A 13,765-nucleotide genomic window follows, 5' to 3' on the forward strand; every position below is an offset into this window, starting at 1 on the left:
AAAAATACCAGGATTGCAGCAACAGTGGCAGAGAGGCCTCAGTAAACAAGGAGGACAGTAGATTAAAGGAGAAAAATGGACAAATAATAGCAGAAAAATAAAATATCAGAGTTGAGGCAGAGAAAGTGGGCTATAATTTTTAACACAGATAGCCTAGATATACTAACAAAAAGAAACACAGTCAGAGTAGATTAGGAGGCAGGATTCATCGAGATGCTCTGAATAGGAAATATACTCATCCTGAAAGAAGGTAAATAAAATGAAAGTCAAAGGTGAGAAAACAAAGCTCTAAGTGACAGGGAACCACAGAGAAATAGGCAAAACTCATCCAGCAGCCACAGATCGGCTGGAAAGTTATGACACTTTTGTGAAGTGTATAACTACAAAGCTAGAAGGAAGAAAAACCTAGTGGCTTTAGTAAGTAAAAGAGTATAGCTCAAGATCAAGCTGCGGGGTAAAAAGGTTCAGCACCACTCAGATAGATAATGGGTTGCCCCCTTAATCTAAAAACTAAAGGAGTTAGTGGGACTCACAATATACCAAGCATCCTGAGAAAGAGAAAGGTGAGAAATTGCCTAAAAAAGGAAAGCAGGGGACATTGTTAGTAGTGTATCAGGATTTAAAAACCACAGTAATCTTATTGTTCTGCTTATTTTGACTTTAATTTGTTCAGGTCAGTCTACTCATAATAGATTTGAGGGCACAAATAGCTATCCCCAAAATAGCAAGCTATACTATGGTAACTATCCATAATTTTCCTATTAACTTAAACTGAAACCCTGTATTATTTACATTGTCTTACTATGACTGATCTTATTTGAAGCTGGTTTGTTAAACTGCTATTTTGCCTTGACTGATTTTATTCAAAATTGGTATGCTTGATAATATCAAGTCTTATAGGCAACCACTCTGAAGATGACAGGCTGTAATAACACACCCATTCTGGCTTGATTATTAACTGTTTTTGAAGTCCTACAATGTCTCCAAAGTTGTGTTTTTATTAAAATAGCTATGTAATGATATGTTCAATTATTATATGTCTGATGATGTGGAAAACTCTATTGAAAATAACAAGAGAAAGCATAGTAACTACTGTATATCACCTAATAATGTGGTTTTATATGTCTTTTTCATTTCATATTTTTCTAAGAATTTGTTTTTCTATTTTGTTATGATCTGTTTATCCCTATAATACAGAAAAGATATATATATATACATGTAGAGATTCACACATGGGTAGAATTTCTGAACAGTTTACAGGAGCAGATTATATAATACACGATGTAATGAACAGATACTCTGAAGAAGAGACACTATGAAACCCAGTGCTAATTCTGTAGCATTATGATATAAAATCTAGCAATACTATTATTCACTGTTCAGAGTGATATTAGTCTAGTCTCTTATGTTCAATTTCAGTGTACATAAAGATAAGGACAGCTGCTTTGAAGAGAATGAGGGACATTATGGCAGTCACTATTGACTTCCCCAATGTCAGGTCATGAAGATCTAAAAAGCCTTCATCACCTTGTTATGATCAGATTAGTTCTATAATGTTCAGTATGTATTCACTGTGTGTGGAGATGGCGACAACTATTTGGAAGAAAACTAGAGACAATAAGACAGAAAGTGAAGATCTCCAGTGGACTTGCTTTGAAATCAGTGTTTCTTACAATTGTTTCCTTATGATCTGTTTTGTTCTGTTTTGGTATGTTTAATCTTACCCACTTTAAGATATGGGCAGTTCTTTTGAAGATAGCAAGAGGCATTATATTAGACATTGCTGATCACCTTGTATTTTGTTTTTACATCATATACTATGTCTATTCTTGTTTTAACTGACTCCATTTTGCTTTGTCACATTTGGTTTTATTCTCTTCAAACAAATTAATAAGAACTGTAGGAGTAATAAAACCTAAAATGTGTAATTGTTGTTATAAAAAAGAGAGGAAAAGAAAGTGCTCTAAAGGATATAACCACATGTATGTTTAAACGTGTAAAACAGATAACCATACTACTAAGTTTTTGTTGGATCACTGAACAGAACCATTTGCAGCTTCACTGTTTAAATGTCCACTTTGTATGCTTTAATTTTGTAATTTGAACAGTGACTTCTAAGATGACAATATGTAATCTATCAATTAGTGATTTCTTTTTTTATGGTTATCAGTCCTACACATTTGTTTTTCATCTTAAAGAGGGTAAGATTAAACATATCAAAACAGAACAAAACAGTTCATAAAGAAATACAGATTTCAAAGCAAGTCCACTGGAGATCTTCACTGTCTATCTTATTGTCTCTAGCTTTCTTCCAAATAATTATCCCCATCTGCGCACACATGGATACATACTGCATATTATGGAACTAATCAAATCATTACAGCATGATAAAGGCTTTTTAGGTCTTCAAGATCTGACATTGGGGAAGATAATAATGATTACCATAGTGTCTCTCATTCTCTTCATAGTAGTTGTCCTTACTTTACGTATGCTGAAATTGAACATAAGAGACTAGACTAATATCACTCTGAACAGCAAACAATAGTATTGCTAGATTTTACATCATAATGCTACAGAATTAGCATTGGGTCTCTTAATGTCTCTTCTTCAGAGTATCTATTCATTACATCTTGCATTATGTAATCTGTTTCCATATATAGTTTAAAAAATTCTTCCCATGTGTGAATTTCTACATGTATATCTATCCTCTCTGTATTATAGGAAAAAACAAATCATAACAAGACAGCAAAACAAATTCCTAGAAAAACATGCAGTGAAAAAGACACATAAGACCACAACATTAGGTGACCTATTGTAGTTACTGTGCTTTCTCTTGTTATTTTTCAATAGACTTGTCCACACCATCAGGCTTAATATAGTTAAGCATAGCATTACATAGCTCTTTTTATAAAAACACAGCTTTGAAAACATTGTAGGACTTGAAACTGGTTAATAATGAAAACTGGTATGTATATATTTTACATCTTTTCATCTTCAGAGTAGTTGCCTCTGCTTTTAGACTTGATACTATCAAGCATACCAAATTTGAATAAAATCAGCCAAGGCAAAACCATAGTCTAACAAACCAGCTTCAAATAATATCAGTCATAGTAAGACAATGTAAGTAATACAGGGTTTCAGTTTAAGTTAATAGTTACCACGGTATCACCTGCTATTTTTGGGTTAGATGTCTGTGCCCTCAAATCTGATATGAGTGGACAGACCAGGACAAAATAAATTCAAACTAAACACAGCGATAAGACTACTGTGACTTTTAAATCCTGATACACTATTAACAATGACCTCTGCCTTCCTTTTTTAGGCTATTTTTCACCTTTCCCCTTCTCAGGATGCTTTGTATGTTTTGGGTCTCACTAGCCCCTTTAGTTTTTAGATTAGGGAGCCAGCCTGTTGTCTGAGTGTTGCTGAACCTTTCTATTCCTGAGCTCGATCTTGAGCTGTACTCCTTTACTTACTAAAGTCATAGGGTTTTCCTTCCTTCCAGCTGTGTAGTTCTACACTGCCCAAAAGTGTCATAGCTTTCCAATCTATCTGTGGCTGCTGGATGAGCTGTCCCTATTTCTCTCTGGTTTCCTGTTGCATATAGCTTTGCTTTCTCATCTTTGACTTTCAATTCATTAACCCTCCTTCAGGTTGAGTGTATTTCCCATTCAGAGCATCTCAATGGAGCCTGTCTCTAGTCTACTCTGCCTGTTTTTTTTTATTTTAGTGTATCAAGGCTATCTATATTAAAGATTATAGCTTACCGTCTCTGCCTCATGTCTGCTACTTCACTTTACTGCTATAATTTGTCCACCTTACTCCCTCATTCCACTGTCTGCCCCATTCTTTGAGGCCTGTCTGCCACTGTTGCTGGAATCCCAGTATCCTTTCCTCTCTCTGTCTGGGATGTCCTTCAGCAGTCTCTGCAGGGTTGGGTTGGTGGCCATGAACCCCTACAGTTCCTCCTTGTTTTGGAAACATCTTATTTCTCCATTAATTTTGAGAGAGAGTTTTTCTGGGTACATCAATCTTGGTTGTAAATTATTTTCTTTCAGGGCTTAGAAAATTTCTCCCCAGGCTCTTCTCAATTTGAGAGTTTGTGTGGATAAGTCTGTTGTTATTTTGATAATTTTCCTGTTGTACATTTCTACTTCTTTTCCCTGGCTGCTTTTAGTATTCTGTTCTTTTGGTGGATTTCTGGAATCTTGATTATTATATGTCTGAGTATAGATCTGTTTTGGTTGTAGGTGGCGGGAGTTCTGAATGCCTCATTTGTCTGGATATCATTTCTTTTTCCTATGCTTGGGAAGTTTTCCTTTAATGTATCTGAGAATATTCTTTGTAGTTCATTTTTGGTTACTCCTGCTTCCTCACTCACATGCTTTATTCTTAAGTTATGTATCCTTTTGTCATCTTCTAGCCTTTGAATTGTTTCTTTCTGGTTCCTTGTTATTTTTAAGAGGTCTTTTCTTTTGTGATCATATATCATATATCTCTCTGCAAGTTTCAAAAGGCTAGCTTTAGTTTCTGTCAAGGCATTTTGCCAGTTTTCAATGGAGTTTTTAGTTTCCTGGTAATCTCTTTGGATCTGTTTCATGTATTCTAGGTTATGTTTAAATTCTTCATCAGAGGCTTCTCTTTCTTTTCTGATTTCCTCCATTCTTCCATCTGTGTTCTCTTAGGAGGGGCTTATCATTTCTTTAATTAGTCTCTCTATATCTTTCCTCACTTGGATCAGAAGTATAGTTTTAAATTCAAGGTCATGAAGGTATTTCTTTATATCGGCTGATGCTGTGTCTAGTATTGGATGGTTACTGTGCTGGTTCTCTTCTGTATTTACTTCTCCTGGGCTTATTTTCCCAGGTTCAGCAGCTGGAGATTTTTTTTTTTATTTCTATCTCTTGTCATGTTTCTGGTTTCTTTCATACTGGTGTGTCCTGGGTGTCTCTGGCCCTCTCTATATTGCTTAGCGTTTTTCCAAAGCATGCTGACTGGAGTTTTTGCTGCCCTCCCCAATTTGCTCTTATCTGAGGTATAGACAGGGATGCAGGGATGGTGTAGGCTAGCCTCCAGTCTCTGTGCCAGTCAATCCGCAAGTTAGGCTGTACCTTGTGGACATCACAGAGTTGTGACAATTTTGTATCTGCTTCTTGTGTCCCAACCAGAAGCATAGTTCAGCCCCAGCAGACCCTGCCAGTTCTCTCTGTGCCAGGGGTGGCTGAGTGATGTCACCAGGGTGCAGGGCACTGCCCAGCTCCAAGATGTCCTCCACCAGTCTTCTCTGTGTCACTGATGCCACCGTGGCACCAGGCTCTGCCCAATTCCAAGATGTCCTCCAGCCAGGGACAGTGGCCACAGGATCCAGTCCCTAGTACTCACCAGGAATTAATGCAGATCTTCCTCTTAGGTCCACCACACACTGTGCTGCATGTCTTCACTACGTTCCCAGCACAACGCGGATCCATTAGAAAACTGTGCAGTGTCTGGCTTCAGAGTCCGGGAGCTTCTCACAGTCTCCTCCAGCATAGTCAGGTGGCTTTGGCTGCTTCATGGAGCCCCATGTCTCAGTTTCCAGCAATCGCCAAGAGCCAATATAGCTTTTCCCCTTGGATCCACTGCTCAATGTGCCTCATCCTCCCGTTAAGGGTCTGGGATTCGCCAACTCCCATTATCAACAGCTGTGGCTCAGCAAGACCTTGGATGTCTGGGCGCTCAGTACAGTGAGGAACAGGGCTCAGTGAGCAAGTTGGGCCTCAGCTCTCCACCCCTGCACTTTTCCTTCCTCTTTCTAGTTTTATTTTTCCCTTTGGTTACCTCCTTGGTTAATAAGAATCGTTATCCATTCATCTGGCCCTCTCCATGTTGTCATATTCTAGCATCTGATCTGATTTCTCCACAGAGACTCTGCACCCAGCCCCCTAGCAAGCTGCCAGTTTTTCTCCTCTTCATTTAGTGATCTCTTACTGTCTTTTTTTTTTTTGAAATTCTGTATTACTTCTACCCTTTTTTCTGTTTTGCTTTTTTTTTTCTCTTTAAATAAAAATCCTTTATTAAAAAAAAAAAAAGGAGATCCCCCATGAATGCTACATTTTGTATTATGGTCCTCTGAATAGATGACCAGACTACTGACTTTAGGGCTGCAAAGTCAGTGAAACACTAAACACTACAAGCAATCATTAAGTTGTATCTTACCTTATTAGTTATCATCACAACCTGTGTTTCTCTGGGTCAGTCAATCACTTACAGAGAGGGCATGAGGGAGGCTGGCTCTTATCGTTTCTCAGCCCATGCACTGGAAGGGGCTTGCATATGGCTCTCCCCACAGTGGCCTGCATAAGGTGCTGACTAATCGGGAGAGCCTGTTTCTTGGTGACTTCTTGTTCTCACCCCACACACACACACAGTTTGCAAATGGTGCTGGCTCAGGCGAAAAGGCTGGTATCTGTTCTCCCCTCAACAGCCCATGCATTGCAGCAACTTGCAGGCAGGGCTGTTTCTTGTTAATTTCTTGTTCTCTTCCCTCACAGTCCATGAATGGCTAAAACAAAGCATACCTTTGAAGTCATGATGACTGGTTTTCTCCCAAGTCTAATGAGCAATTCCCATGGGAAAGTTGACAGCAGGTGCTATGCAAGAGGGCGCATACCTAGAGTAGGGGTAGGGCTCTTAGGAGGAGGAACACTTTGGCCAAAGGCAGACCTCAGCTCTCATCCCAGCTCTGACACATACTATAGGTCCTTGAGCAGGTCTCCTCCTCTCCCTGATCCCTGGCCAAAACTCGACCCCATTGTTGGTGGCTGGCTCCCAAACCTTGCTCAAAGTCTTTGTGTGAAAAAATTTAATGATACATTATATGCGCTGCTTATGAAGCTTTCTTTTTCAGTAACTTCACCTTGTTCTGTATGTTTTACCAAGTTCTCCAGTACCTAGTAGGTGTTTGGGACACCTGCAAACAAGAATGTGCTGTGTCCTGGAAAGCCACAAATGAGTTGAGAAGGAACTGGAAGCTGTTTGTCTAAAAATAGATGGGTAAATTTTCCTGGTTAGTGGTCAGTAAAGCCCACCATGTTGGGCAATGTTGCTAGCAAAACTTTGTTCAGAGAAAAAGCTCTCAAACATTCTACAACCAGAAATGTGACAAAAATTTCCCAGATTTTTCTATCATGCCTTTTAACAAAGTGGACAAAAGAAGCTATTATAATGGGTATTGCCCTTTTGATAGTTTGTAGTGAATAACCCACCTCTAATTTGACATTGCATTTTAAAGTTCCAATATTTATATTTGCATATATGTAGTTCTTTTCCTATCATGTGGATTTAATATTCTGGAACAAATAGATGAAGTGATGGAGAAAAACCATTAATCAACAATGCAGCCTTTTGTAGCTCTGAGGTGTTAGTAGAGAAGGGGAATGGAGAGAGAGCAATGGAAGTGCAGGAAAGGGGTGATAACAGCAGACCCCAGATTTTCATGCCTGCCTGAAATTTTATTTTTGTTTCAGAATTAGTAGCTTTTCTTGATATGATTATTAATGTTACTCGATACATTGAACAAAATCAGACTTGTGAAAACTATTCTGCAAAACCCAAATGCAACCACTTTCCCCCTCAGTCTCTGAATCAGAACCTCCCCTATCTGTCTCACAGATTTCACAGCCCTCCTGGTAGATGTCGTGGGGAACTCCACTGGCTCCCTCACAGAGGTTTTCAGGTCCACCTCCCTCCTCTCAGGTAAGCTGACCGGAAGATCCCTGTGGAATAAAACCGAGCAGAGTTGAGTTCCCCATATCAGTCCCAGGCAGACCAGGCTGCCAGGAACTGCTATGCTCACTTTGCTTGGACAATGGGCCAAGGTACCTGAGTTTCTAACACAGTACTTGAAGCACCATTTTTCAATCTGAGCTGCTCCTGGTAACCAGAAAATTGGAGGGTAAATCCAACACTAAAGTTAGAAGGAATAGTTGTAGATTCGAGCTAACAAATTCTAGGGAAGAGCTGGATCACCCTTTGAAATATGAGCAGAATGAGATTCAAAAGAGATGGTCACTTTGCTCACATCTCCTTGAAGTATAGTTTTAAAAGATGCACCTTGTTTATGAGGGCTTCTAGAAAGTCCCAGGCGAAAACACTTCCCCACAGACACACCTTGAAAAGCACGGATATAGACAACAACCCAAACCAACAGTTGATATCAGCAGAAAGATTACATTTTGTACTATGGAACAGCTATATGTGCATAAGCTGGAGGAAGGAGGAAGAAACTACAAGAGATACCATTAGGTTTCAGACATTCTTCTAAGAGCTTCCTGTACATTCCCTCATTAGGTTCCCAGTACAGTGTCGTAGGGTAGCTACTGCATTTATTCCCACTTTGCACTTGAGAAAAACATGGCACAGAAAATTAAGTAATTTGTCTAAGATTACTCAGCAGAAAAAGAATTGTAACCCAAGCAATCTGGCTTTCAACCAAATTAAAGGACTTTGGTCACTATACTAATAGCATCATGTGTATACAATAACAGTGATTACTCTTCTGATCATTCACCATGCCCTTGCACCTGTCAGCTTTCATACAGACTAACCATCTCATTGGACTCTCATAGTCATCCAGGGAGGCATCTGCAGCCACATGTTCACAGCCTATTAAGCAGAATCCTAAGGGGCAAGTCCCTAGGAATTCAGAAGTGTTCAGCTTTTGAAAGTCTACTAGAGTGTCTACATCATACTGATACAACACCTCCAGCAACATCCGGGAAGCCTGCCATAACCAACAGATCACCATTAGCACAATGTCTGATCCTCTTAGCAGAGTAGATACTTTATTAGCCTCATGTCTGGAAAGCCAGAATTTGCCACCAGATGAGTGGTGGTATCAAACTCCTAAACCATCTGGTTACAGAGGTCTGGGAACTTGAGAACTGAAAATAAAAGATTATGGAATTTAAATTTTCACCATTTTAAAGATGGGTAAGTGGAGTCCTGAAGAAGTCAAATAGCTCATTCATTTGTGTGGTGCACAGCCTGTAAGTGGCAGAGTTGATGTAACCCCGGAAACTGACCTCAGAGGCCATGCTGTTAGCCACAACTCTACACTGTAAATCTCCCTCTTCCTTCACCCTGCTGAACAAATTAAAGAAAGCAACCAGAAACTCTCAGCTAACTCTGGAAGAAGGAGTTAGTCTGGTTTTCCTGTGTTGTGCTGACCTGGGTGCTTCCAACTTTATTTTCATTTTAGTCAAAGATTCACAGCTACAACCTCATTGTTAAGTCCTGTTGTGTTCTGTTTCATCCCACAGTGAGTCAGACTGATGAATCCGACTGCATCTTCATCTGTGTGATGGCCGGCAAGGCAGGTGAGCAGCGGTACCCTCGCTGAGCACTCTGGAATGACCGCTCAGTACGTGAACACAAGAGCACACCCTCTTGGTGTGATTTGTGCAGGAAGGAATCTCTCCGACTTCTGGGAGATGGCAGAGAAATCCCCAGTCATCAACTATACATTCACAAGCAGTGCATCTGCTGTCCTGGGTGAGTGAAAATCTTCCAAATCCTACCGTAATCTTCAGGTATTTTACATGGAGTTATACTGTGTTAAAAAATATGGCATTTCACCATTTTTTTAAAAAAAAAAAATTTGAATTTCTGGAGTTTCTTGCAAACAAACAGCCACCCTGGGTCCTCTTTCCCATGGCAATAAGAAACTAGAGATAAATAACTTTTGGGCCCCTTTCTCTAGTTAGGAGGGACACTTTTACCCCATTTTCCATAGTCCACTCTGCCTCCTGCCCCCCATGCACTTTTTCTTGTATTAACTATTTGTCTCTTGCATGTACTGAGCTTTTAATCCTGTTCTAGAGGCATTGCCATTCTGCAATATCCAGCACCTACCCAATCATCCTCCACCTACCCCACACCCTATACCTGACCATCTTCCTGTCTTTTCTCTGTCACTAGGTAGCATTTTTGGATCCACCTTTAAGTCCTTTTGCTCCTTCCCTTAGCTGGCATTTTAACTGAATAAAGTTTTTGGGTCTGGCTGTGAAGATCTTGATCAATTCCTTTAGTATTTAAACCATACCATCCTCTGAAAAAATGCCTTTTGTCATACTCTCCTATTTCTCTGAAATACCCACCCACTACCTCAAAACCTACAGTCTTCAAATCCCACTTGGATTGTGTCTCTTCACTGCCCAGAACCCAAAAGTCAGCAGCAGAGAGTCAAAGTCCTTGGCCTGAATTCCACAGTTCTCTGCCTGTGAGCCCCAAAGCCCCTTCTGTCCTTGGCCTTTTCCCCTCCAGTTCTTTGGGGTATCTACACTGACGTCTCTCCATTTCTTGCAGATGGCTCATATCCTCATGCTCTCCATGTGACTTTGTTCATGGGATTATCACTGTCTCGATCTTCTTAAGTTTGGATGTGTCAGAACACTGTTTGCTGTCACTTTTTGTTTCTTGAAGCTCTCCCAATCAAAATCTGTCTTCTGTCCACTCTCCTCCTACAACACAGCAATTGTACTACATTTGGGTGCTGTCTTACTCCAGTTTTTACCACAGCTGAATTTCTATGAGTCTCCTCAATGAATGATCCATGGAGAAAGAGGTCAAATCTCCTTTGGGACCACAGTGTGGCTCTGCCTTGGTGCCTCACACATCCCTTGTACACAGTAGGCTCTTTATTTCTATTTCCTGGAGTGAAATGTGAAACATGGTGAATGCCAGGCTGTAATTAACTGTGCCATTTTGATTTTTGTGTTATTTAGGGCATTTACTGGTTATGCTGTGCAGGGAGTCTCATTTTATGAGACAAAACTTGTTGAGAAGGAGATTAAATGAGTGTGTAGCAGGCTGCCCTTTCTGCCAGTTCTGAAGAGAGATCTGAAGTTGAGCTAATCTCACTGAGAAAGTCCGTCTACAACCTTCACACTTGTAGTTTCAATTCTGTCTCCTCTCTGGTGCTCCTTTATTCAGGAAAAAATGCTTGGAAAGGGAGAATGTACTTACAAATTGACACTATTAATGATGTTCCTGTTGATCAATCATCTGGCTGAATGACAGTCTGGGACACACTTCACCTTACACCAACTAGTCTGGGAGCTAGGTAAATACCCATGAGTGTTACTGGCCCAAAAATAAGGCAGGAGAGAGGCACTGACTCAGCTACTGACCACATAGCTGCTGACCACCTCCTGCTGTTGAGTAGATCACCCCTGCCTCTGACAAAGGGCAAGAGGAGATGGAATCCCAGCGCCCACTGCAGGTCAGTCTCTGTCCAGCTGGAGGAAGCGACTCTATAGGCTAGGAGAAGCCTCTCATTTTCCTTCCCATGCTCTCCACCCCACCTTCACTCCAGCTGTCCCTGGGGAAGGGCCAGGCAAATGTCATGTCTGATTTCTTTTTTCTTCATAGAAGAAATCTGGTTCTGTTTCTCTCTAAAATCTACTCTTCTGTGTTTTGGGAGCCCATCTTTTACATACTGTCTACCTTGATTTCCCCAAATTTCACCTTGGGATCCTATTATAGCTTCAGAGCACATGGAGCTGTCCTAATTCCTCTTTCAGAGACTCCTCCCTCCCCCCACCCCGACCTGTGTAGGATCAGCAGTGCTGTCTCTGCACACACACAATGCACACACACGAACTTCTCATTTTTTATTTGGAAATACATTAAAGAAAACTGAGCTATCTCTTTTATTAAAAGTCTATGATATCTGCTCCAATAAAGAACCAGAGCCATTAGAATTCAGTCATTCATGCCCTCACTCACCAAAACATAAATTTGCTTCTACTACTAGGCTAGCTGGTAACAGCACAGTTCTGTAGTTGGTTCCTGTCCTTTTTGAGCTCACAGAGCAGAAAGGAGACACAGGCAGATAACTATCATCATAACCCAGGCACTGAGGAACCATTGTAACTGGGGAGCTGGTGAGGGGATCCCACCCACCATGGCAGGGACTCAAAGGAGATGAGATCTGACACGCATCCAGCAGGCAAGAAAGCAGCGTGACTGAGTAGGGAAGAGAAGCCGGAATACGCTTCACTAGCTGGGAAACTTTCAGATTTGCCCCAAAGTGTTCCCACAATAGCTGGCATCGTGACCAGGATGCAAAATTAGAGATCTTCCCCATGTGATATGGGAAAACCTATGGTTGCCTGAGACAAGAATGTTCATAAAATGCCTAGTTGTGACCTTAAAACAAAAACAGTGCTATTTCTTACAAGAGAAATTGTAAAATGTTAACAAGAGCATTATAGTAATTCCCCAATTTATGAACAAACTGTGTTCTGGGACAAAGTTAAAAAGTCAGATTCGTTTGTGTCTGACAAAGTGAGTCTCGCACGGTACACCTGTGAAAGTTTGCCACTCGTAAGTCCTTAAGTCAGGTTTACTGCTGAGGAATATTTAGATAAATGAATGAATGCACCATGCTCTGAAAGCAAACTATGAATGGTTTAAAGGTAGCAAATTTTCACAGCATAACTCATAGATATAAAATTCACCAATGGGATTAGTTCTGTAAAATCATCTTGAAAAAAGAAGATTTTAATTTCTATCGTAAGTGTGAAATGTTAAAATTTTAACAATTTTTAAAAGGTCAACTGGAGAATATTTGTCCTAATTGATGATAATTCTGTGATAGCACAAGAAAGGAATTCTTATTTTGATTATGCCCAATTTAATGATACAGACAAAAGAGGTAATTTGCCTCAAAGTTCATAGCTTGTTTCTTCAGACAGCTTCACCTCAAACCCACCATCTTTCCACCATGTCATGATTAGTATTGATGTCATAAATTTGACACAGAGCCTACCCACCCCAGATACATACCACCATGGACTGTGTCTAAGGGATTTGGAGTATTTTATAAAATCCATGTTTAGGCAACAAACTTCGCTTGGTCATTTATCCAATTCTGGGTAAAGTCTGAATCCTCAAATGGCCAGTGCTGTGCACAGGCGTTGCATTTGTGCTTAGTAGCATTTTCATGACTCTGCAACTTTATATAAGAACCAGAGGGCAGAGTGAATGTATCAGTGACCGTGGCTTTCAACATACAGCTACCAGGGGAGCACCTGAAACACCACGGTTCCCTGCCGAAGGAAAGACACAGACGCCGACACTGTCCGTGCCTAGGGCTCAGACCACGGAAGAGAAAGCCCCCGGGGGGCCTCCGTGGGAAGCTCAGTCCTCCCCACCAGCCTCTGCAGAGGCCCAGGAGGCCAGGAGCACAGGGAGCTTTCTGGGGCCTGCTGCGGTAGTGAGCATGGCCAGCAGCCCAGCCCAGCCCAGCCCAACCCGACTCGGCCCAACCTCAGGTAAGAGAGGATCCGCACTTTCTCCTCCCATCTCCAGTTAAATCTAGCACTGCCTGTCTCAAAATTCTTTCTAAATTTTGAAATATAACACACATATAAGAATGCAAAGGAACCATACAATTAATGCCAATAATGCAAATTTTCTCTTCTTTATTCTTCCCTTTTTTCTTCTCATTTTTGAATGAATAGATAAATGAACAAACACTCCTTCTTCACAGGAATCTCCCACCTCCTCACATCCTTTACACAAACTCACTTTCTGATTTTTTTCTTTGTTTCACTGTCCATTAAGTGGTGACCAGTAGAAGTCAGCATCATTCACTCCAGACAGGTCAATTTCCTTTTGGATTTTACCAATTATTTATACACTGTGTACACACAATTTAATATGCCATGCACCACACACACACACACACACACACACAAGTGCATACATAATATACAACCAT

At 40.7% G+C, this 13,765-nt stretch overlaps 1 protein-coding gene across 1 annotated transcript in view; it reads left to right on the plus strand.

Moving 5' to 3' along the window:
• Positions 1–13,765, plus strand: part of Hhla1 (HHLA1 neighbor of OC90) — a 39,731-nt gene that overhangs the window by 12,174 nt on the left and 13,792 nt on the right. Inside the window, exons 7-10 of the mRNA XM_013149921.2 lie at positions 7,651–7,734; positions 9,300–9,356; positions 9,445–9,531; positions 13,059–13,316. Coding sequence (XP_013005375.2) covers positions 7,651–7,734; positions 9,300–9,356; positions 9,445–9,531; positions 13,059–13,316 — 486 coding nt within the window. The remainder of the gene's footprint in view (positions 1–7,650; positions 7,735–9,299; positions 9,357–9,444; positions 9,532–13,058; positions 13,317–13,765) is intronic.

This window comes from Cavia porcellus, unplaced genomic scaffold, assembly GCF_034190915.1.
Source record: "Cavia porcellus strain 051 isolate PalLab524CR breed Dunkin Hartley unplaced genomic scaffold, mCavPor4.1 scaffold_19, whole genome shotgun sequence".
Classification (NCBI taxonomy): domain Eukaryota; kingdom Metazoa; phylum Chordata; class Mammalia; order Rodentia; family Caviidae; genus Cavia; species Cavia porcellus.